General features: G+C 40.2%; 1 protein-coding gene across 10 annotated transcripts in view; it reads left to right on the top strand.

The window, feature by feature from the left end:
- AKT3 (AKT serine/threonine kinase 3) overlaps positions 1-26,571 on the top strand; it is a 289,204-nt gene that overhangs the window by 194,380 nt on the left and 68,253 nt on the right. For all 10 annotated transcript variants that reach the window (XM_061624615.1, XM_061624607.1, XM_061624614.1 and 7 more), the window contains 5 exons: positions 3,253-3,364; positions 4,444-4,588; positions 20,421-20,552; positions 23,688-23,753; positions 25,477-25,545. In XM_061624615.1, the coding sequence (XP_061480599.1) occupies positions 3,253-3,364; positions 4,444-4,588; positions 20,421-20,552; positions 23,688-23,753; positions 25,477-25,545 (524 nt within the window). The remainder of the gene's footprint in view (positions 1-3,252; positions 3,365-4,443; positions 4,589-20,420; positions 20,553-23,687; positions 23,754-25,476; positions 25,546-26,571) is intronic.

Here is a 26,571-nt window from a genome sequence, read left to right as displayed (position 1 = left end):
AGCAAAAAAGGTTGAGAACCACTGATCTAGGGGGAACCAGGACTTGGGGAACTCTGAATCTCAAGTTATGGTTTTTGCTGACCCTTTTCCTAGGAGAAAGGTCTCTTCATCCATTTCTAGGAGATTCAGGGATGCCATGGCCCAGGTCTAACTGGCATTGCACAGGCAAATGCCAAGTGGTATTACAGTCCATTCCCTTAGGAATACAGCGGCTTCAGCAGTGTTTAAAGGTAGTCTACATGTGTTGGAAATTTTTACAGCATCAATTTGGGCTTCTCACACTTTGAGACACTACAAACTGGGTGCATTTTAGTCATCAGCTATAGTTTTTGATAGGAAGGTCCTTCAAAAGGCTGTAAGGCAGTGAGGAGAGGGGCTGGTGTTACTCAGGTCTTGGAGAGTGCTGCTTTATATCCCTATCAGGAATGTCATCCATCATCTTTGTCTTGCCGTGAATTTCTGTTTGCTGGGGATGGTGGATCACATTCCCCACCACCACCTCTTCTCTGTTGACAACCTGAGGGCTGTGGGTTACAGCTCCTGCAGCTGCCATGCATATGGTTAGGTTTCTTTCCTGTCCTTTCCACATGTGTTTGCTCCATTGGTTTGGGGGGCATCTGTTCTACCTTGGTGTGGTTAAGCCCTTCTTTTGTTTGCTTCTCTGTTCCCTGTTGGTTTCTCTTTTTCTGTTCAAAGGAGGCAAAGGGCTTTAGTGGACCTTGCCTGTTTTTTCCAGTAGGAGGCGTCATCCATAATAAGGAATGTTATCCATCATCCCCAGCAAACAGTAATTTATGGCAAGACAAAGTTCTGTTTTACTTGACCTTGCCCATTTTGATTAATTACATCTAACCACAGGAGACTGATGTGGGAAGATCCAGTGAGTTATGCCTCCATGTGAGAGGGGGTGGACTGAGCTGCTTTGAAAAAGGGCTCTTTTTGAGTAAAGTGCTTGAGTGGGTAGTAGAAATCCAGCTACAGGCTCTCTTGGTTATTAGACCCATTCAATTTTGCTTCAGGCTTGGTTTGGTATAAAACCTGCTTTAGCTGACCTGATGGATGACATCTATCAGGAGAGAGACAGGGATAGAGTGGCCCTGTTAGGTTTCTCCTAAACAAATCTCCTAAACAAATATTTCCTGAACAAATCTGATAACTGAATCATGTTAATTTACAGCTTGAGTATTATTTACACTGGTTTCTTTCATACCACTGGGTCTTGCATCTCTTTGTCACATTATATATTTTGCATGCTGTCCTTTTTTACCTATAGAAAGAATTCATGTTCAGCAAAAATTTTGTGCTGGTGTGAGGATTAGCACTAGCACAACAGGATTATTATTATTGGTAGTAATGGTAGCAGTAATAATAGTAATTGATTTATATACCATTTATATGCCTAAATGGCTTCTAAGTGGTTTACAACATAAATTCAATAATATACATACATAATTAAAATATCAAATTATAATCAAAACATTAAAACTCCCTTCATTAAAATATACAATAAAACAAACCAGTTAAAGCCAGGACAATTAAAATAGTTAAAAACAAGCAAATTGGTGAATTCTTGTCTAAACAAATGTGTTTTCAGGAGCCAGCAGAATGCCAATACAGATGGAGCCTCCCATTTTTCAAGAGGCAGGGCATTCCACAACACTGGTGCAACCAGTGAAAAGGCCTGCTTCTATGTTACCACAAGCTGATAATAATCGAGCCATGGCAAAACTAACTGGATTCCATTTGTTGAATATAATGCGCATACTAGGCAATGGGGTGGAAGATGGTTTTTGAGATAACCTCGTATAGATTATTTAGGGCATTTTATGTTAGTAGCAGAACCTTAAAACACACTTGGTGGCCAGTGCAGATCCCTCAGCACTGGCGTGATGTGTGCCTGATAAGAAACACCACTCTATCTGGCCTGTGACATTCTGCGCTAGCTGCAGACTCCACTGGTGCAGGATGTCTTCTAGCTCTTCACCCTTTCCAAGGAGCTTCCTCCACTTCATTGTTCCTCTCCTCAACACTTTCCTCTTCTGTTTCAACATGCTATTGTTCTTCCACCTCCTGTTCTTCTCTTTGCTTTTGTTGTTACAGCACTCTATCTAAGTCGTCTTCTCATACTTTTGAGTGTGGCCACCCGCTGCTCCAAGCCTCTCACCTTTTCTTCCAGCAATGCCACCAGCTTGCACTTGTCGCACGTGTATGTTCTTAGGCAAGAAAACAGACATTGCACACACTTTGCAGGTCACCACCACTGGAGTGTCCTTTCCATCCATAGTCTCTATTACCTTTTGTTTCTTTTTCTTCTACTTTTATTGGGATGGCCTGTGCTTTGACCTGTTTTCCTAGAAGGTTAACAGGAAAGTCACACTGGTAGGTGATGCACGTTACAAGAATATATTTTTGTTAGGGACGTCTCCCAAACTCCGCTGCCAAACTCGTATCCATACTATATATACTCAATCAATACTATATAGTACAGAAGTAGTCTTCTGTAGATGGAATGTAACTTCTACCAAAAGGGAAAAGAGCATTCTATGACAAAGAAGAAAAAAATTACATTTGCATTTGTGAACGAGAGATTATGGATGGGGTGCGTGCCTGTGTTTCTAGGGGTACATTAGTGTCTATAGTATTATTTGCATGCCTCTGTTCATGTTTGAGTACAAGGATGTAGACATGTGGTAAGTGTGCACATGCATATACAAATAAAGTCCTTGTTTTGACAATAAATGTATAAAAGGACAGACAGGAAGTAATGTATTGTAGCAGTGGGTTTTAAATAAAGTGGCATGCATATCCTAAGTTTTGGGTTTGGTAATGCCACCTTATTGTAATGTTTATGTAGTGTTAATGTATATTCCTTAACAGTGCTCTCTTTCTCTCTCTGTCTGTGCACCTGTGATGTCCAGGGAAGTACAGGAAGATACTGATATGCATACTTTATCCCAATTTAACTTCAGATAGTTTAAGTAGAAAAAACAGTTTCTCTCAAGAAATACATCTGTTATTTCTTCCAATAATTTTGCTTCAAAATATAAATGATGGCTATATAGTAAATGTAACTTTAGACTGTTAACCTGTGGGATTCAATTACACATAAGTTATCTCTAGGAATCACCCTGAAATACTAATGTTGAATTTAGTTGTAATTTTGGGTGGATATATAAAGTATATGTAATTTGAACAAACTAGTTCATATCCCCATATTATAAAAGCAGTATGTTTAAAATGTTTTTTTTCTAGAATGCCAGCTAATGAAAACAGAGAGACCAAAACCAAACACATTTATTATCCGATGTCTTCAATGGACCACTGTGATAGAAAGGACATTTCACGTAGATACACCAGAAGAACGGTGAGAAATGAAACAAAGTATGGGTTCTTGTTACATAGGCTGACTATATAGGAAAAGATTCACTGCGCTTTACTTTTAATTTTGCCTGAATATGACATTTCAAACAATGTGTGCATTTATTTCAAAATATGTGAATAAGCATATATAAAATGTTCCTAATTTGTTAATAGCGTACACAATCTTTTCTTAACATTTTAAGTCTGCCTTAGAATATTTCAGTCTTGTAGATTGTTAAGATGTAGTTACAGTTTGTTTAATTAAAAAGTTGTGCTTTATGCTTTAAATATAAAGCATTAACATACAAGAAGATATGGCAGAGGTAGTTAATATTCAGTGCAAGATTGTGATTTATTATAATTTGTTAATATTGAGTTCTGCTATATGGGATAAAGTATGTCACTCTTGCATTGTCATTTGAGTTCTGCTAACCACCAGTTGCTAAATTGTTCATTGGTTAGGGTTTTCTTCAACTATTTTCTACATTTAATTGTACCAGCATATTCATAAATTTAAATGTATTTTAATTGTTCCCTCACCTTGATTCTAAGTATATTAGTGAGAAGAAAAAAATCAGTTGAAATAAATTAATTTTCATATAATATATATAGTATCAGGATAGTTCACTGTTTTATTTCAGAAAAGCTTTTGGGTAAAGAGCATGCCTTTAAGGAATATTGTAGACTATTTGTCCTGAATACTGAGTTCCAATATACCTTAAAATATTTGTCTGGATACACAGACATTTACAACGCCATTTAATTCTTATGCAGTATTCTTCTGTTGTTGATTTTTTAAACATTTGGTATTTGATCCAATTGGTCCCTTACACTTGCTATGTAGCCCTCTCATGGGCACAGCTCTCGGATCATGGGAATCCTATCTATGGGGATGGGAATTCAGCTGCAGGAAACCCCTGTGTGCAGGGCAGTATTATACAGGAAAGAATGCAGAAGGTGACTTGATTGCCCTCCAGTCTTTTCTATATTTTGGCCTATTTGTGTACATATTCTCTCAAGCTCCCTTAGCAGCAGTATATTCATGAAATGTATTTATTAATAAAACTGACTTGTTTTTGACAGGGAAGAATGGACAGAAGCCATCCAAGCAGTAGCAGACAGGCTTCAGAGGCAGGAAGAAGAAAGAATGAACTGTAGTCCAACCTCGCAGATTGATAATATAGGAGAGGAGGAGATGGACGCTTCCACAACCCATCATAAAAGAAAGGTAATTAGGGTTTATCCTAGATAATTCTTACATATTAAAAGTACAATCTTACTGCATTTTAGTACTTCCAAATGTCAGCTTTGTGCTTAACTCCTGGTAAGACACTGTTCCCAATCAGACACAATGGCGAAGCATACTTTGTTGGTTATGCTGTTGTTGTTAAATAAATAAAAAATATATTCCTAACAACTAAAAATATGTTGTCTTTGTATAAATTACTCCTTCAAACAGAGTACTAGTACAATATGTTAAGTTAATTCTGAAAAACATTAGGTGATTTGCCCTCTATCATCCGTGGGTGCAGTTAAGCCTTGGGAAGTCCTGCACGTTCAACTGACCTTGCGAACCAACGGTTGTGCAATCTAACCTCTGCTAAGACTGCTACAAAGCAGTTACAGTGTTTACCCCTGAAAGACCACAAACCTATAGTTTGCTGGCTAGTTGACAGCGCTTAGCTGTTTGGCCCTCCTCTTCGGATGCACACCTTAACGTGGTGAGGGAGTTTGAGTGTGTTGAAGAACTTGAGAGCAATGCCGTCAGGAGTCTAGACCAAGAGGCTAGACTCCTAGCAGGGGCACCCAAGGCAGAATGGTCAAAGCTGAAACACCAGACTAAGATGCATCCAAACTCAGAGGAAGGCAATGGTAAACCACCTCTGAATATCTCTTACCACGAAAACCCTGTGAACAGAGTATCCAAAATGCAACATGAGCTAGTTCTGGAAGATGAGACCCCCAGGTCAGAAGGCACTCACCGAGCTACTGGGGAAGACCAAAGGACAAATACGAGTAGCGCTGTGACTAATGACGCAGTTGGGTGAAAGCCGAAAGGAAGCCCAGAGGCTAATGCGCACAGATGCGAAAGGAGAGTCTGGAGTTGTACAAAACACACAATAGGAACATGGAATGTGAGAAGCATGAACCAGGGAAAGTTAGAAATTGTCAAGCAAGAAATGGAACACATCAACATTACAATACTTGGTGTGAGCGAAGTAAAATGGATGGGAATGGGACATTTCCAATCAGGCAACTACAAAATATTTTATGCAGGAAATGAGAAATTAAGAAGAAACGGGGTTGCTTTAATAGTGAGAAGTGATGTAGCAAGAGCAATTAGGAGCTACAACGCAAGGTCTGAGCGAGTGATATCGATAAGATTAAATGGGAAACCTATCAACATAACCATCATCCAAGTCTATGCTCTGATGGCAAACGCAGAAGCAGAGGAATTGGAAAGATTTTACACAGCAGTACACGAAGAAATTGATCACACACCAAAACAAGATAATCATGGGGGACTGGAATGCAAAAGTAGGGAACAGAGAAGAATTAGGAAATGTTGGGAAATGCTGCTTAGGAGATAGAAACGAAGCAGGAGAAAGACTTATTGAATTCTGAGAAGCCAATCATTTGTTTCTTGCGAACACATTTTTTGAACAACTGAAAAGACGACTCTACACGTGGACATCACCAAATGGTCAATATAGGAATCAAATTGATTATATAATTGGTAGCAGAAGATGGAGAAGTTCCATACTTTCTGCAAAAACAAGACCAGGAGCAGACTGCGGTGCAGATCATGAACTGGTCGTATCGAAAATCAGAGTAAAGCTAAAGCAGACCAACAAAGCAATCATAATGCCAAAATACAATTTAAATAACATCCCAGAAGCATATAAAGATCAAATAAGGAACAGGTTTGAGGCTTTAAACTTAGTTGACAGAGAACCAGAAGAACTATGGAATGAAGTCAGAGACGTTATCAGAGAAGAATGCAAAAAGACAATACCTCTAGTTAAAAAGAGGGAAAGACCCCAATGGATGACTGAAGAAACTCTTCAAATGGTTAAAGAGAGAAGGAAAGCAAAAGCAAAAGGAGATAGAAACACAGTCAGAACCCTAAATGCAACAATACAGTGACTAGTACGTAGGGACAAAGAGAACTATTATAATAGTTCCTGTATAGAAATAGAAGAGGACAACAAAAAGGGTAGAACAAGAGCCCTATTCCAAAAGATTAGAGAAATGAAAGGGAAATTTAAACCAAGAGTAGGGATGTTGAATAATCAACAGGGGAACACACTGACTGACCAAGATGAAATAAAAGGAAGATGGAAGCAGTACACTGAAGAACTCTATAAAAGAGATGACAGGATGACAGATTCATTCACAGAGGAACCATATGATGAAGAACGAGAAATTTTAGAATGTGAGGTGAAAGCTGCTCTTAAAATACTTGGAAGAAACAAATCACCAGGAATAGATGGCATACCAATAGAGTTGCTACAAGCTACTGAGACTGAATCAGTCCAAATTTTGACAAAAATCTGTCAAGAAATATGGAAAACTAAACAATAGCCCACAGACTGGAAGCGTTTCATATACATCCCAATTCCAAAGAAAGGGGGTCCCAGGGAATGCAATAATTATCGAACTATTGCCTTAATACCCCATGCAAGTAAAGTAATGCTCAAGATTCTACAACAAAGGCTCTTGCCATATATGGAGCGAGAAATGCCAGACTTCCAAGCTGGATTTAGAAAGGGAAGAGGCCCCAGAGATCATATTGCAAACATACGTTGGATAATCGAACGGACCAAGGAATTTCAGAAGAAAATCACCCTGTACTTTATAGATTACAGAAAGCCTTTGACTGTGTAGATCATGAAAAACTATGGAATGGTTTAAAAGAAATGGGGGTGCCACAGCATCTGATTGTCCTGATGCGCAACCTATACTCTGCACAAGAGGCTACTGTAAGGACAGAATATGGAAACACCGATTGGTTCTCCATCGGAAAGGGTGTGAGACAGGGTTGTATTTTATCACCCTATTTATTTAATCTATATGCAGAACATATCATATGGAAAGGAGGATTGGACCAAGAAGAAGGAGGTGTGAAAATTGGAGGGAGAAATATCCATAATTTAAGATATGCAGACGATACCATACTCCTAGCAGAAACCAGTAATGATTTGAAATGAATGCTGATGAAAGTTAAAGAGGAAAGCACAAAAGCAGGACTACAGCTGAACGTCAAGAAGACTAAAGTAATGACAACAGAAGATTAATGTAACTTTAAAGTTGACAATGAGGACATTGAACTTGTCAAGGCACAGTCATTAACCAAAATGAAGACAATAGTCAAGAAATCAGAAGAAGGCTAGGACTGGGGAGGGCAGCTGTGAGAGAACTAGAAAAGGTCCTCAAATGTAAAGATGTATCACTGAACAGTAAAGTCAGGATCATTCAGACCATGGTATTTCCGATCTGTATGTATGGATGTGAAAGTTGGACAGTGAAAAAAGCGGATAAGAGAAAAATCCACTCATTTGAAATGTGGTGTTGGAGAAGAGCTTTGCGTATACCATGGACTGCAAAAAAAGACCAGTAATTGGGTGTCAGAACAAATTAAACCAGAACTATCACTAGAAGCTAAAATGATGAAACTGAGGTTATCATACTTTGGACACATAATGAGAAGACATGTTTCATTAGAAAAGATAATAATGCTTGGAAAAACAAGGAAGTAGAAAAAGAGGAAGGCCAAACAAGAGATGGATTGATTCCATAAAAGAAGCCACAGACCTGAACTTACAAGATCTGAGCAGGGTGGTTCATGACAGATGCTCTTGGAGGTCACTGATTCATAGAGTCGCCATAAGTTGTAGTCGACTTGGAGGCACATAACAACAACAACAAGCTGTTTGGCAATGGTTACAATGCCAATTAACCATGGGTTATGCTAAGGCATAGCTTCCTGTAGAAGGAATGGTCTCATCAGTGCAGCACTGTAACATTTGTGGATCATTTTCATAGATTCACTCTGCATATTTTGTACTTTGCGGGGACTTGACTGTGGGGTATTCATAAATTGTATCATACACCAAGTGCAATGTTCTATTTAGAACTGGTGTGTTTGGTACAGATGTTGAAATGTGACAGCTAGCTGAAAACCTGCCTAACAATACAAACTGCAGATGGAAAACAGTTTTTCGGAAGCCAAAATCTGATCCATGTCAAATAGGCTTTGTAATGAAACCACTTGTTGGGAACTGTTATTAAATGTGTTATGCCTTTGAAGGAGTTAATGGAATGCCTGGGAGTATGAGTGATGTAAGACTGCCAGGTGGGAGGGGGTGAGTGAGTGAGAGTTCTAAGGGAGGTTTAAATGAAAGACAGTTGGTTTTGACAGTTGGCGGTTTGTTGGGAGGTTGGGCCCTAAGGGCAGTTTAGGGATTCTCCTTGTGTACCGCCCACCCCGCTGCACAGCTGACTCCCTGACCGAGGTGCTGGAGGTTGTCTCGGACATGCAGGTCCTTTCCCCTAACCTTTTGGTTTTGGGGAACTTTAACCTGCATGCCGAGACGGATCTCCTAGGAGCCCCTCGGGATTTCATGGAAACCATGACTTCCTGGGAACTGCACCTTAGTAATTTTGGGGCCACCCATGTAGCCGGTCATGCTCTCAACCTTGTATTTGTCTCGGGAGGGGGAGGCAGTACTCTGAAAATGGGGGCTATTTCTTCGAACCCCGTGTCATGCTCAGATCACTATCTGGTGAACATGGACCTCTTATTGCCGCACACCCTCTGCAGGGGACAGGGACCTATTAGGATGGTCCGCCCCAGACGCCTGATGGAGCCAGAAGGATTTCTGACTGCGCTGGGAGACTTGGAGCTGTCTGAAGGTCGCACGGTTGAAACCCTGGTGACAGAGTGGAATAGGGAGATCACCGGGGCGATAGACCGTGTGGCTTCGAAACATCTTCTCCCCCTGAATAGAACTCAACCGCACCTTGGTATACACCACGTTTGCGGGGTTTGAGGCAGGAGGTGAGACGACTAGAACGCCGGTGGCGGAAATTTCGCTCTGAAGACGATCGGACACTGGTTAGAGCAGCGATAGCGGCCTACCAAGTGGCAACAAAGACAGCAAAGAGAGATTTCTTTGCTGCCTCTATTGCATCCGCAGAATGTTGTCCCAGGAGGTTGTTTCAAGTGGTCTGTAGCCTGGTCGGTCCAGTTGCACAGAAACCCATGGAGCACTCTAAAGCCTCCTGTGACGTATTTGCAAAACATTTTGCTGATAAAATCAATTGCCTGAAGAGCTCGATTCCATACGCCGTGGATACAGGAAGCAGGCCAGAGATGGCCAGTTGCTATCTGGTCCGGTGGGATTGGTTTCAGCCTCTTCCCTCTGAGGAAGTGGACAAGGTGCTCTCTACTGTGAGACCGACCACCTGTTTGTTTGACCCTTGCCCCACGTGGCTCTCATTGTGGGCTGCAAAGAGAGACTGAGCGAAGGGATCAAGGCAGTGGTAAATGCTTCCTTGGAAGAGGGTGCATTGCCATCTGCCCTCAAGGAGGCGGTAATAAAGCCCATCTTGAAAAAGCCCTCCTTGGATCCCCAAGATCTGAACAACTTTCACCCAGTCTCTAATCTACCATTTTTGGGCAAGGTGATCGAACGCGTGGTGGCCAAACAGTTACAGACACATTTGGAGGAAGCAGATTATTTAGATCCATTCCAATCGGGCTTCAGGACTGGTCATGGAACTGAAACAGCCTTGGTCGCTCTGGTGGATGATATGAGGAGGGCGTTGGATAGGGGAGAACACTCATTCCTCGTCCTCCTGGATCTCTCAGCGGCTTTCGATACCGTTGACCACGGTATCCTCTTGGATCGCCTGGAGGGAATGGGAATTGGAGGCACTGTTCTACGGTGGTTCCGTTCCTATCTCTCTGACAGGCACCAACGGGTGGCATTGGGAGAGGAGGTTTCAGACCCTTGGCCTCTTAATTGTGGTGTGCCACAGGGTTCTATCCTCTCTCCCATGCTATTTAACATCTATGTAAAGCCGCTGGGGGCTATCATCAGGAGATTTGGGTTGCAGTGCCACCAATATGCGGATGACACTCAGCTCTATCTCTCATTTAAGTCCTCACCGGAGTTGGCTGTGGATACTATTTCCAAGTGCCTGGAGTCCGTAAGTGAATGGATGGGAGGAAACAGGATGAAACTGAACCCCGACAAGACCGAGGTACTGGTTGTGGGAGACAAGAGAAGATTAGGAGACATTGACCTGGTGTTGAATGGGGTAAGATTGCCCCTAAAGGACCAGGTTCGCAGTCTCTGGGTCATTCTTGACTCTCAGCTGTCCATGGAGGCTCAGGTGTTAGCAGTGAGCCGGGCAGCTTGGTATCAATTACATTTGATACAGAGGCTACGACCCTACCTTCCGGTCCATCTGCTCCCGCGGGTGGTGCATGCCCTGGTCTCCTCTCGCTTAGACTACTGTAATGTGCTCTACGCTGGGCTACCCTTGAAGACAGTTCGGAAATTACAACTGGTACAGAATGCAGCAGCACGGTTGATCAAGAACGGCCGCCACCGGGATCATATCACTCCAGTGCTAGAAGGTCTACATTGGCTACCAGTTGTCTTCCGAGCCCAATTCAAGGTGTTGGTGTTAACCTTTAAAGCCCTACACGGTTTCGGTCCAGTTTATCTAAAGGAGCGCCTCCAGCATCACCAAATATGCCGCTTGACGAGATCAGCCACACAAGACCTTCTCTCGGTCCCACCAGTGAAAACAGCTAGGCTGGTGCGGACCAGAGAGAGGGCATTCTCGATTGTGGCCCCCACCCTCTGGAACTCTCTCCCATATGACCTTCGCCATGCCCCCTCCCTGGTAGGTTTTCGCCAAGGATTAAAAACATGGCTGTTTCAGCGGGCATACAGGATTCCTAGGTAATTTTAGTTTTATAACGTACAGATGTGGGTGGGCTGATTAACTGAAGACTGATGTTATAATTGTATTTATATGTTGTATCTTATTTTAATCTATGTACGCCGCCTAGAGTGGCCGTTCATTCGGCCAGGTAGGCGGCCTAAAAATAAAATTTTATTATTATTATTATTATTGTTGTTGTTGTTGTTGTTGTTGTTGGGATTTGAAGTGGAAGGAGGGAGGTTGTGTTGTGGGAGTGAGCTGGGTGGAAAAGGGTGGATTACATATTAGAGGGGGGTAGGACAGGTATGGAAGATAGGGATTATACATCAATATACTATTTAACATCTTGTATTTTAATAAAGTTATTTTGTTCATTTAATATCATATCAGAGTCCTATTCAGTTGCTGTACTTGCATCCTATTGTGCTGCCAGGGCACACCCATGGTCACTTTTTGGGTGGGACAAAAGGTGGAAGGTTGCTGCAGCTTGTGGTGCAGAGAGCATATCTGACCCAAGGTGAGGCAAGCTTCCCGCTAGGTGGGGATTTCATGAACCAAGTGTGGGGTATCAGGAGGGATAATCCCTGGTCAAGGGCAGGTTCGCAAGAAAGTAGTGGCAGTAGCAGTGGGATCTGAAATAAAAGGGTTTTCTTGGTCATCTTAAGGCTACTGAATAAAAAGAAATCTTGTTTTGTCACAAGGATGGTGACAGGGAAGGAGTGCACTGGTGAAACAATATATCAAACCATAATCCAGCTCAGAGAAAGTGAAGTGGAAGCATTGTGTGTGAAAGGGAACAATGGAGATTATAAAAGTGAAGAAGGAAAGCTTTAATTGACAAATGTAGACAACTAAATCTTCCTCATGAAAAAAAACCAGTGGATGAGTTAAAGCTGATGCTTTTAGATTACCTCAGAGGTAAAGGTTCTGGGGAGACTGACGGAATGCCAGATAGATCCACACCTGTAGAAATGAATCCTCAGTATCTAGAATTCCAACAAGCCTTTTAAGTTGTGACCTATCCCAGTCTGCGTCTGTGTTAGAATTGCTTTTAATATGTCTTTTAATATCTTTAATCCTTTTTTAAAGATGTTTTTAAAGGTTTTTTTAATGTTTTTAACGTTGTTTTGTTTTTAATGTATTTTAAGGCCTTTTTATGATGTTTTAAAGTGTTTTTAGTGTTTCTGTTTGCCGCCCTGGGCTCCTGATGGAAGGAAGGGCAGGGTATAAATAAAATAAATAATAAATAAATAAAATTTATTTATTGAAATGAAATGAAAATAAAATTTCAGGGGGAGAAACTGAGGGCAGAAATGCAGCAGAAAGAAGGAGAGCTTAGAAAAGAGGGATAGAGAATTGGAATTTGAAAGACTCCAAGTGGAAAATGAAAAACTGCTGATGGAAGAGAGAAGGAGGGTTGAGGAAGAATCCAGACCTGTGAAGGTTTCTCCTAAGGATTTCAGTTCCTATAAAATTAGAGAGGATTCCCCAGAAATTTTTTAACATCTTTGAGAAACCTGCTCAAATGTGGAATGTGGATCCTAGGTATATACGGGGTATATTCTGAATGTATTAAAAGGAGAACTGTCCGAAATGTATAATAGTTTCTCAGTTGATAAGGCAGTGGATTTTGACACCTTTAAAGCTGCAGTCTATCATAGGTTTAGGTTTGGACCTGAATTCTTTAGAAAGAAATCCAGAAGTGCCACAGAAACTTCATTTAAATCATATCTAGAATTTGGTTTTAAGCTCACTGACTATTTTAATAAATGGATTGGTTGTGCTAATGCCAAAACAAAATATATTACAGATCTTATGATTTTGGTTCAGTTTATTTTCCAGTTACCACAGGAAATCAGATTGCTTGTGAGGGATAGAAATCTAAGAAATGTTAAAGAAGCTGCTAGTTTGGAAGACAATTTTTCTTTGGCTAGAGGCCTTAACCTTGTTGGCAGAACAAGCAAAGATTACCAAAATAAAGATATTCTGAATAAAAGTGGGGGATTTAAGAGAGATATGGAAAAAGGCAAAACTCAGCAGACGTCAGCCAGTCCAGAGAAACAGCCGTTTGTTAAACCACCGTTTGGCAATACAGACAAAGCATGTTTCCAGTGCGGATTAATTGGACATCTTAAGTCTGCATGTCCCCGAACGGGAATTATTAAGGGAAAAACCACCTCAGTGAGGCAGGTTCAGGTTCAGAGTAACACTGTGTTGGACAAACCTGAGGGGTTACAGTGCTATGTATTGAAATGGAATAGAGTGCCTAGGTTTGACAACACTCTCAGGGAAAAAGTGACTGTGAATGAATGTTTTTATTTGTTAGTTTTGGACACGGGGGCAGAAATATCACTTATATGCGCAGATCTGGTTAAACCTGAAAATATTTTACCTCAGAAAACCATTACCATCAGGTCTACAAGGGGGGATCCGGTTCAAATTCCGTTGGCCAGAGTTTCAGTGAACTGGAGAGGTTTTGAAGGAGAATGTGGAGATTAACAATGAGTTCTGTGAGTCTTTTAGTCTGGGGAAGGATATTATGTCCCATAATAAACAAGTATATATTTTCCCTAGGTCCCAGAAAAGAAGAGGGGAGAAAGTTTCAATGTTGATTGAGGAAAATGAGACCTGTAACAGTGTATCAGAAGCAAATCCAACATTGGTCCTGTTGCCTAGCAACCAGGGAGAGGCCCAGTCATTTGATACAAGTGCCTTGCTGTCTTCTGCAGTTGTAGCACAGGGAGATAGTGAATTTAAAAGCACTATTAGGAATGATGAGAGTTTGAAATCTTCGAGAGCTATCGCACAAAAGGAATAAAATTCTTTTGGGCAATCCCAAAGGGAACAAATTTTCTGGGAGAATGGATTGCCATATAGAAAATGGCTACCAGTTATCAGAGGTGAATGTTGTATGGCTGAAAAATAGCTGATAGTTCCAAAGACTTACAGACTACAGTTGTTGAGATTGGCCCATGACATGCCTGTGGCTGGACATTTGGGAATTGGGAAAATGTGCAGACATTTAGCACTCAATTTCTGTTGGCCAAATATCTCCAGAGAGGTTACAGAATACTGTAAATCCTGTGAGACATGTCAACATGTGGGAAAGGATGGAGGAAGGATTACAGCACCTTACAAACAATGTCCTTAATTGGGAAAGCCTTTTATAGAATGGCTGTGGACATAGTAGGTCCTTTTACAAAATCCATTCAGAGTGGAAAACATTTTGTAATCACTGTGCTGGATTTCGCAACTTGTTATCCTGATACTAAAGCTCTCTGAAACATTGTTGCATTGACGGTGGCAAAAGCCCTATTAAAAATATTCTCACGTTTAGGATTTCCTCATGAAACTGATATCTGATAGGGGAACTGTATTCTTACCAGATATAATAAAATGTTTGTGGAGATGTTGTGGCATAAAGCATCTCACATCTACCATGTATCATCCACAGACAATGGCCTAGTGGAAAAATATAATAGAACGTTAAAGAACATGATTAAATCAGATGTGGCAGACCACCCATATGACTGGGACAAAGCTACCTTGTATGTTGTATATTTATTGTGATGTGCCCCAAGATTCAACTGGTTTTTCATCATTTGAATGGATGTTTGGCAGAAGGCCAGAAATCCTTTATCCCTTGTTGGGGAAGTGTTATGTCTGAAGAGAGTCTGTAGTACAACATGTTATGGACCTACACCAAACGTTACAGGAAACAATGGAACTAGCTCAACCAAACTAAACCACTACACAACAAAGACAGAAACAGTGGCATGATCAGAAATCCAGAGCAAAAACTTTTGAAATTGGGGACAAAGTCATAGTTTTCCATCCTAGGAAACATAAGAAATTGGAAGCTGGATGGGAAAGTCCATGTATGGTCAAGGATAAATACGACCTTACCACCTACATTGTTGTGAAAGTGGAGGGGGAAAACAGAAAGTGGTGCACATTAACATGTTGAAATCATATTACAGTAGGAAGGCTTCTGTTTACCATCTCACAATATTACCCACAGAAGATTATAGAACTGCTCAAGATGTTTTGCAAGGAAGCAAAGAGTGGGGAGGCTTAGATCAAATTAAATTGGCCCAAGATACTCCTAAGAAAACCCAAGATGCTATCACAGAAATCCTGCAAACATTTACAACCCTTTTTAGCCTGGTAGAACCGACCTTATAAGTCATGTCATTAACACAGGGAATCATCCTCCCATAAGATCAGCTGTGTACAGAGTGAATGGGAAGGTGCTTACAGATATAAGGAAGGAAGTGCAGAAAATGCTTGAATTGGGTAATATTAGGGAGTCTAACAGCCCATGGGTCTCCCCAGTAGTTTTAGTTAATAAACCTGATGGAACCAGCAGATTCTGTGTGGACTATAGGAGTCTCAGTCGTGGATGCCTATCCTGTGCCACGAATGAATACCCTGTTAGTTTTATTGAGATCAGCCACAGTAATATCCACCATCGATTTATGTAAGGGATTCTGGCAAATGAACATTGAGGAAAAGTCCAGAGAAAAATCAGCCTTTATAACACCAGATAGGCTTTATGAGTTCACAGTGCTCCCTTTTGGCTTATCAAGTAGGCCTGCATTCTTTCAAAGACTAGTTAATAAAGTGCTCCGTGGCATGTCAGATTTCACCCTGGCTTACTTAGATGACATAGCCATTTATAGTGCAACCTTGGAGGAGCATCTGGAACATCTGAAAAATATGCTGACTGCCATTAGGAAGGCAGGATTAACAATAAAAGCCTCTAATAAACTGCCCAGAGAGCTTCGGCTATAGGGCGGTATATAAGTACAATAAATAAATAAATAATAGTCAATATGGGAAAAGAGAGGTAGTTTACTTAGGACACAGGGTGGGGAGTGGTTCTATAGCCACACTAGAGGACAAGTTAGATGCTATAAGAAGTTGGCCTACATCTGCAACCAAGAAGCAAGTTAGAACTTTTCTTGGGCTGGCCAGTTACTATCACAGATTCATATCCAAGTTTGGAGAGATTGCAGCCCCACTGCATGAATTGACTGCAAAGTTTGGTCTTGAGATAGTAAAATGGTCGGAAGCTTGTCAACTTGGTCTTACACAGCTAAAGCAACCCGTGTCATGCTCCCATTCTCATGGCTTCTGATTGCGGAAACCATTTATTTTAGCCACTGATTCCTCTGAAATAGGAATTGAAGCTGTGGTGCTTCATGAGAAATAGGGAGTAAAACATCCAATAGCCTATTTCAGTAGAAAACTACTGAAGAGAGAGAGAAACTACTCTTCCATTCAGAAGGAGTGCTTAGCCGTCATCTGGGCACTTGAAACGATCCAGACGTACATTTGGGGTCAGAGGTTCATCATCCAGACCAATCATCATGTCCTGAGATGGCTGCAAACCATGAAGAACCAGAACCAGCTGCTGCAACTGTGGTCCTGGAAGTTGCAAGAACACTACACAGACATCCAGCACATGCCTGGCAAGGAGATTGTCATTGCCGATGGGTTGTCCAGGAGAGAGATTGCAAGTTTTTTGATCAAGTTGGACTCTTCAAGCAACACTGGACTAAAGTACTGGTTTGGTTTAGGGTGGTTTGGTTTCCGGGGAAGGAAGATCATCTTGTCTCAGGGACTTTCTCATCAAGGACTTGGGCATCAAGGACATTTTTGTGAAAGACTGAGCCAACTGAGAGATGGAACTCTCCTGAAAATCCTCAACATAGATCTGGGTGGGATCAAGCTCCATCCTTCAGATTTATTTGAAGAGGGGGGAGTTGTACCAAAACCACTTGTTGGGAACTGTTATTAAATGTGTTATGGGTTCGAAGGAGTTAATGGAATGCCTGGGGGTATGAGTGATGTAAGAATGCCAGGGGGGAGGGTGTGTGTGAGTGAGAGTTCTAAGGGATGTTTTAATAAAAGACAGTTGGTTTTGACAGTTAGGAGTTTTGTTGTTGGGATTTGGAGTGGAAGGAGGGAGGTTGTGTTATGGAAGTGAGCTGGGTGGAAAAGGGTGGATTACATATTAGAGGGGGGTAGGACAGGTAGGGAAGTTAGAGACTATGCATCAATATGCTATTTAACATTTGTATTTTAATAAAGTTATTTTGTTCATTTAAATTCCTGCCTGTCTGCCTGGTCACATGTGCTACCATATCAGGGTCCTATTCAGTTCCTGTACTTGCATCCTATTGTGCTACCAGGGCACACCTGTGGTCACCTTTGGGTGGGACAAAAGCTGGAAAGGCTGCAGCTTGTGGTGCAGAGAGCATATGTGACCCAAGGTGAGGCAAGCGTCCCTCTGGGTGGGGATTTCGTGAACCAAGTGTGGGGTATCAGGAGGGATAATCCCTGGTGAAGGGCAGGTTTGCAACAGACTTCTTTTAAGATCAGTAAATGTTATGACTGCTAAGTTTCAGGTGTTAGTAACATAAAACCTTTCATGTTTCATTATTTGGGTCCATTCTACTCTGGCTTTAGGCCTCGCCATTGCACTGAAACTGCCTTGGTCGCCCTGGTTGATAACATTTGTCAGGAGAGAGATGGGGGAGTGCGACCCTTCTCCTTGATCTCTCAGTGGCTTTTAATACTGTTGACCTTTTGGAATATCTCAGGGAGGTGGGGGTTGGGGGCACTGTGGTTCTATGGTTCTGCTCATACTCCCTGGGCCGCTTTCAAAAGGTAGTTATGGGAAGCTATTGTTCGGCATTACGGGAGCTATCCTGTGGTGGTCTACGAGGTTCCATCTTGTCCGCCATGCTATTTAACATCTATATGAAGCTGATGGAAGCTGTCATCAGGAGATTTAGAGTGAGGTGCATATGCAGATGACAACCAACTCTATCTCTCTGTTGCATCTGGATCAGAAGATGCAGTTGAGGTGCTAAACCAATGCTTGGAAGCAGTGATGGGTTGGAAGTGGGCCAATAAATTGAGGCTAAATCCTGAAAAGATAGTGTTATGTGTCCAGAGTTCTCATGTCTGGGAGGTGGTTTGTCAGTTATTGAGAAATTAATTGCATGGTGTGATGGATGGGGGGAGGCTTTTTCCCCCTGTTCACCCCCTTTTTAATAAGAGCTTTTGCAGCATGCTCCAAAACACAGTTATAATAGACTGCAACCATGCAGGATGACCCTTCTACTGTACCCTAGGCCAGGGGTAGCCAATGTAGTACCCTCCAAATGTCATCGGACTACAACTCCCATCAGGCCCAGACAGCTTGGCTAGTGGTCAAGAAGAGCACCACATTGCTACTCTGGCCCTAGGCTGTTTAGCTGCTTGGGAAACATCTGAGCCCTACTAATGAGAGCTCATTCTACCCTAGCTCTAGGAAAAAAATTAAGAAGGGTTTGTAACATAGAGGGTACCAGTTACTAAGGTTCTAAACAAGAGTTGATCTTCAAATGTTTGAAAAACTATCATTTGTACCCAACCTATAAGGAAAAACTCCACCTAGGATGGTCAGATGTAAAAAAAGACAGGGCTCCTGCAACTTTAATAGTATAGAAGGTACCATTGGTACTCACCTGAAAGATGTTTCAATACTATGCTGCCCAGAGCTGGTAGAACAGTTACATCTGTTTGTATTGACTGGACTCAATGAGAGAGTGGTACAGTAACAGCCTGGTTTGGAACCTTGCCTGTGGCATAACTTGGATGATAGATACCAGAATCCCTAGTACGTTGGCCAGGACCATATATCCGTAGATGACTTGGTCAACGGCAGGGCCATTGCTGCTCTGACTGACTGTTCTCTCTTGAGAAAGGGACAGGATTTCCTTGTTGGTGTCTGTCTGCGTGCCTAGGTGTTGTGTGCACTGGAAAGACTGTAGCTGATTCTTTGACAAATTTACTAGAAAACTATGTTCCTGCAGAGCTGCCAGGGTAATAGTCAAATCCTGAAAGGCTTTCTGTAGGGATGGCAATTGGATTAAGATGTTGTGAGGTAGAATTAGAGATATATCCTTTCCCTTCACAAGTGAGCCACAAGGTTTACCATTATTATTTATTTATTTATTTATTACATTTATACCCCACCTTTTTTTTCATGTTGGAAACCCAAGGCAGCTTACATACGGTTCCCAGGCAGTCTTCCATCCAGACACTGACCAGACCTGACCCTGCTTAGCTTCAGCAGGTGCTGGCCTCATGTGTCTTCACATGGGACCATTATCTTTGTGAAGATCCTCGGGGCTAACATTAATCAGAATGGCATTGGTCTGTCTTGAAAATGTTGACCCGCATAAGAGATGTACAGGAACTGACGGTGCTCCAGATGTATGGGTACATGCAGATATGGCTCCAGTAATGTTGATGGACAAATACTAAAGATTCAGAAATGCTGTACTCTTTTTCAGCTAGCCATCCAATCCCTATGAGATTATTCTATAATAAAATCCCCCTTTGAATAGTGAAACTTGTTTTTATCGTAGCCAAGGTTTGTGTACTGATTTAATTTCCTATGGCTTATCTTGCACGTATTTACATAGCTGAAATTTTATTTTTGTCCTCTTAAAACATATTAAACATACACTGGCTCTGAAAAGTAACAATCTGTAAACTCTGTACTCAGAATAAACAAGCCGATTATTGGCATTATACTGCAGTTTGTGACTGGCATGGTATATAATCAACAGACCATGTACATTCAGAAAATCTGCCCATGTGGAGTTTCAAAGCCGGCAGCATTATGGTGTTAAAGGAAGCTTAGTGAACTGTCATATTTCTGCATCCCTTAGCTCCTCGGTAGTTGATAATCATTTTTAAACTGGCAGCAGCAATATCCTTTAGACAAAGGTAGTAATTATTTTTCTGTGAAATGTATAGTCACATATAGAATATAGGATCACTTTATATATATATATTGGCAAATATCCCTGGTGCAAACAACTGTGTTCTTATATTGTTTTGTTCTTGGAGCAAAAGAGTGAGCAGAAAATGTAACCTTATCTTAAACATGATTTTTCTGTTTGGAATTTCGTCAGTGTGATCTATGCACTTGTGGTTTTTTCTGGATAATCATAGTATTTTATGGCAGCATTTTAATGAATACAACATCTGCAAGGTGTAAATCCTGTTAATTCTTGGTCTTGTGCTCCATACAGACAATGAATGATTTTGATTACTTAAAACTACTTGGCAAAGGCACCTTTGGCAAAGTTATTCTGGTTCGAGAGAAGGCAAGTGGAAAATATTATGCTATGAAGATTTTGAAAAAGGAAGTTATCATTGCAAAGGTATGCTGCTATATTTAATATAACAATAATATGTGGAAAATCGCTTATTTTCACCCCTGTGAATCTTATTTGATTGATGATGCTATCTATAAGACAAATCTGGAAAGTTTTTATCTACTTAAATAGCAGTAGAATTACTTAAGAGTAAATTCACATGTGGTTGATGCAATTATGATTTGTTAAGTGGCTGTTGCAATTTTCACCAGTCCAAGTCCCCCGTGTGGTGCTGCACCCATGCAGTTTTGTTTTTTAGAAACAACCAGGCCACTAGCAACCATATGAAGCACCCTTAAAAACTTAAAATTAAGAATATGATTAAGTGATTTACAGGAGCTGTGCTCTTAAGAAGCAGTGGTAGCCGGTGGATCTTCAGTCTTGGGGGCCAAGGAGGTCACATGGGGGGGGGGAAGCTGTTCTGATTTTCCCCTCATTCTTCTCCCTTGCAAAGATATTGTGGACAAATATTTAGCACCTAACTAAACTGAAGTGAGTCTTAACATTGGTTCAGATGGTATCCCTGATGTCACAGTTGCTTCTCTGACAAGAGAAAAGTGTGTTGCCTTCCTCTATTGTGGTTCTCTCCCATCCTCCACTCATGCAAAGATATGGTGGGCATTTAAGTGTTGCAGTTGTACAAATACTTAGCACCTATCTAATGCTTTCCACCAAACTAAACAATGCCTACCTCAGATTATATGAGGTGGTGTGCATTCATGCCGCAATTGTACATTATTCAGAAGTAAGCCCCACTGAATTCTCTAGGGACTGCTCCCTGATAAATATGTTCAAGACTGCAGCCTGAATTGATTAGATGTAAAAGGTGCCACAGAAGACTGATAACAAGGGTCCTCATGCACTTCCTTAACCATGGGAAAAGATTATCTTTCTCCCCCGCCAAGCTTATTCACTTCTGTGATTACTTACCAGAATGTGAAATAAGGTAAGTGGACTAGGACCTGGGAGACTATGTTAAATTTACCAGTTGGCAATGAAGCTCACTGTGTGACCTTGAGCCAGTCACTGTCTCACAGCCTAACCTACTTCACAAAGTTGTTGTAAGGCTACCATGGGGAAAAGAAGAAACATGAGTGCCACCTTGAGCTCCTTGGAGGAAATGGGGGGGGGGAAATGATACACTGATAAACAAATAAAAATAAAAATAATGTCTGTCTTCCTCTTGTCTGCCTCTGATTTTGAATTGGGGAGGTGTATGTGTGGCCAGGTTTAGAATCATGGGGGGAAATCTAAAAATCAAAGAAAAAGGAATGAGGTACGCAACCGTTGGACTGTAAATCCAAAGTTCTGGTTTTGGTGTACAAAGCCCTATATAACTTGGGGCCAGGATACCTGAAAGATCATCTTACCCGTTATATATCCTGTTGATCACTGCACTCTGCAGGTGAGAGCCTTGTGCAGATACCACCTTATCAGGAGATCCATTCCACACAACATAGGAAGCAGATATTTAGTGTTGTGGCACCTCACCTTTGGAATTCCCTCCCCTTAAATATTAGACGGGCACCATCTCTGTTATCTTTTCACTGGCTACTGAAGATCTTCTTCTTTCAACAAGCCTTTTCAGTAGAGACCTTATTCCAGTCTGCTTCTGTGTTAGAATTTCTTTTTAATATGTTTTTATTTTTTAAAAAAAACAATGTTTTTAATCTCTTTTTTAAGATATCTTGAAAGCTTTTTTAAAAATATTTTTAAAGATGTTTTAATGTATTTTAGAGTCTGTTTTTATGATGATTTAAAGTGTTTTTAGTGCTTTTCTTTGCTGCCCTGGCCTCCTGCTGGGACAAAGGGCGGGATATAAATCAAACAATAAATAAATAAATATAGCCAGGAGGAAACCACTGCTCTCTAAAAAGAACATTGCTGCCTGTGTGAAGTTCACTAAAGATCACATAGATGATTCCCCAAAAGTCTGGAACAATGTTCTCTGGACAGATGGGTCAAAGATAAAACTTCTTGGCCTCAATGAGAAATGTTATGTTTGGCAAAAAACAAACACTGAGTTCAAACAGAGGAACCTCATCCCAACCATCTAGCATGGGGGTGAAAATGTGATGGTTTGGGGCTGCTTTTCTGCCTCAGGACACAACCATGAATTGTGCAGTATATCAGAAGATTCTAGAGGAGAATGTCAGGTCATCCATCCGAGAGCTGAAGCTGAACCAAAAGTGGGTCATGCAACGCAACAATGATCCTAAGCATACAAGCAGATCTAGCAAAGAATGGTTGTGGAAGAAGAAATTCCATGTTTTAGAATGGCCTAGTCAAAGTCCAGACCTAAACCTTATCAAAATGTGGCATGCAAGAAAGCCCTCAAATGTCACTGAGTTGGAACAATTCTGTAAGAAGAAATGGGCCAAAATTCCTTGAAACCAATGTGAGAGACTGACCAACAGTTACACGAAACACTTATTTGATGTCATTGCTGCCCAAGGGGGTGCTACCAAGTACTGAATCTAAAGGTTTGCATACTTTTTCACACATGGATATTGACTGTTCAAACACTTGTGGATACATAAATGTTGAAAACACATCATGTTTGTGTGTCATTTGTTTAATCACGTTATCTATTGTTCTTTATCTAGGGTTAGATTAAGATCTATTAACATTTTAGGTTGAAAATATGTGACAATCGTAAGGGGTTCACAAACTTTCTCACCACTGTATATACATAGCATAGGAATGGAGAAGTTGGGGCCACTTACAACCCACTTTGTCCACTATGTTCTATTACCATGGTAATTTTTTTGTTTTAGTCATAATTTTTTAAGCATATGGGGCAAAACTGGATAAGCCTCCCAGCTTGGCAAGCATTAGATTCCATTATTCAATTTTTAAAATTGGCACCACTGTACAATTTTTAGGACAAAATATGCTGAAACCATTATGTTATCTCAGTGTTGTGGCAATGTTATTTTGCTGAGGGAAGGTGCTTTGAATGAAAAATCATATACAGTTTATTTTCTGGATACTTTTGTGTAACCCCCTTTTCCCTCTCTTTTAAATGTGTTTATTTTAAGACATTCCAGAAACTTTTTACGGTCTCTTTCCAATGGTGTTTTAACTATCTATGCATTTACTTTAAAAATCTTTACTAAAGTTGCATTTTTTACTCCTGAGGATGAAGTGGCTCACACACTTACAGAAAGCAGAGTATTGAAAAACACTAGACACCCCTTTTTGACGGTGAGTATAGGCAATGATTTTAGGTATAAAGCTATATCATTTATATATACTTATATAAGTAATGTTGCTGAGTGTTAAATGTTTACTGAAACAAGAAGAGGAATGGTTTCCAATGCACATAGAAGAAGATACATGTTTGCCTTTCTATGTATTTTATTGTCTTTTTATTAGTTATTGTAAATCATCCTGGTTATTTTGAGTTAGTCTAGAAATTTAATAAATGAATATTCTACTACAAAGCAAAGCATATTTTGATTGATTAGTCTTAAAATCCCATATATGGACGTAATCCATTTTGTGTATAGCCTAGCAGTGTCATTTAGAGGATAAATATTTAGATAATAAAATATAAATTATATGCAGCATGCACAAGGTGCTGTAGGCTACAATTAGTAAGGTAATCTTTGATTATATTCTTGTTAAACTTACTAAAAATTGAATGTGTTCAAAATTTATACCCTTTTCTTAAAAAAAAGTTAATCCAAAGGAGTTTACAAAAAGTAAAATGGAAAAAATATTCATTGAGATAGATCCAGAGATCCTATGAGTGGCATTTTTCTCATAAGTTGCTAACAGAAAGTGATGTGATATTCCCTGATTCCTACTATAGATTCCTGCACCCTCCAGAATCTCCATAAATTCAGAAGCCCCTCTGGAACAGTGTTGGAGGTGGCATAGGAGGCTGTAAAGGGAAGTAACAATATAGGAAAATCTCTTCCTCTTCTGAGAGTGGGGCTCTCTGTTAGATTGCACCCCTTCCAGAAATGCCAATTCAAGCCAATATTAAACAGGATTTGTGTTGGATGAGAAGAAAAAGTTACCGTTCCATATAATCTGTATGGTGCTGTTTTAATCACACTTTCCTGGATTATATTTGACTTTTGCCTATTAATCTGTTCATCTGTTAAACTTCCTGCTTCAACTGTCTTCAGACCCAGTGAAAGCAATATCTCGTCATAGCTTTATTCAGTTCTTCTTTATGTAAGATCTCAAACCTTTGGGAGGTGGAATAACACCTTATCTTCTATGCCACTTCCTATTTAATTTTTGATTTGGTTCTTAGGAGTAGAAGTACTGTAGATAATATAGTGAGAACCATCTTTCTGTTAAACTGTCCACCAGCTTTGTGTGCCTGTTGCACCTGCAATATAAGAGAGTTCTTTCAATGATGATGTTTCTCATATTTAGGCCAGGTGAATGCTTCTTTTCAGCACTACCTAATGCTTCCCAGGTATTAGTAGATACGGAAAAATAGTCCTATCATTTAAAATTATATCACTTTTGAAGACTTCCAGCCTCATAGAGTTAGTAACTCTATATCATCTATAAAGTCTAATAAATGATAACATAACCAGTTAAAGCCACTTTGGATATAAATAATAGAAAAGCAGGATATAAATCTGTTAAAACAGAATAACTAATAAATTTATAGGCTTTGTTAAAGATTGATATACACAGGTAAATGTTTTGAATTCTTGATAAATTCCATGAACAATTGAAAATATATATTACCACAATTTTCAGACATACAATCATAACTGCTGACATCACATTTAGGTGGTTGTCAACATGTGATATAACTCTTTTGAGTTTTTAAGCATTCAGTTTTTTCTGAGATTATCATAAAATGTATACTATGTATATGTTAAATAGAAAGATGCATCTAAATAGAAGTTTTGAAAGTTATTTCATAACCACAATAATTTTTTGTTTTTTCTTGAAGTCTTTGAAATATTCATTCCAGACAAAGGACCGTTTGTGTTTTGTGATGGAATACGTGAATGGAGGAGAGGTAAGTCAGACAATGAAGCAGTAATTGTGGTGTTGCTGTTCGATTCCACCCCCCACCCCCCGAATTACAGAGTTGCTTTTTCTTTTGTTCACATATTCCTTTATTATAATTAAAGCCATCAAAACATCCATTTTAACCGTTAGTCATGATGGCTATATTATCTCTAGTATCTGTCAATCTACCTCTGAATGCCAGTTGCTGAGTAGGAGAGTCCTGTTCTACATGTCCTGCTTGTGGGCTTTCCATAGGCCTCTAGGAGAATAAGCTGCTGGGGTTAGATGAGCCTGTGGTCTGATTCAGCAAGACTCTTATGTTCTTACTTCATTTAAAGGATATATAACCTATTATATGTTTAAAGTGGTGATCAAGTCTCCTTCCCCTACTTGTGAACCCATGCAGGATTCCTCTCCTTGTGCAGGATTCCCCTGCTTGGGAACCCATTCTCCATCAGCAATCTTCCCTGAGAGCTGTACATGCAGTAACGTTATGAGGACCCAATGGCACATGTAGGAGAGAGACTTCATGAGAGTATTCGTTCTGAGGGTTTTTCATAAAGAAATTGTATCTTGGTTTTTTAAAAAAAGTTGTAATCCTACTTTCTTTGCTTCATCTCAGTGGTCAAGTCACAAAAAATATTGAGCTACTGAAGATTGTTTTTGGAAATAATAAAATATTACTTTGCTTCTTTTCGAAAGTTTTATCATCCTTTACTTTTGATTTTCCTTAATTTTGTCAGACAGTTTTACCACCACTTTAGGCACAGACAGTTCTCTTAAAATATTTTGTTTGTGTGAGAGGAAGAGTAATTGTTAGCGGTTTGTACTAGAAAGCATGTAAAGAGAACAAACTGTCAGAAAGTGAAATTTCATCTAGAGGAAAGTTGCAAGTTTCACTTTGCAGTATCTGGATCTTAACTTACATACTCAACACTCCTTTCAGTGCTCTACAATAGAAGATAGTGAAGTTATTTTGCTAGTCCTAGGTATTGTAAATTAGGGCTTGTGGTGCTGCAGACATAATACTATT

This window comes from Rhineura floridana, chromosome 4, assembly GCF_030035675.1.
Source record: "Rhineura floridana isolate rRhiFlo1 chromosome 4, rRhiFlo1.hap2, whole genome shotgun sequence".
Lineage (NCBI taxonomy): Eukaryota > Metazoa > Chordata > Lepidosauria > Squamata > Rhineuridae > Rhineura > Rhineura floridana.
Note: the sequence above shows the minus strand (reverse complement) of the source record. Positions and strands in the feature narration are given on the sequence as shown.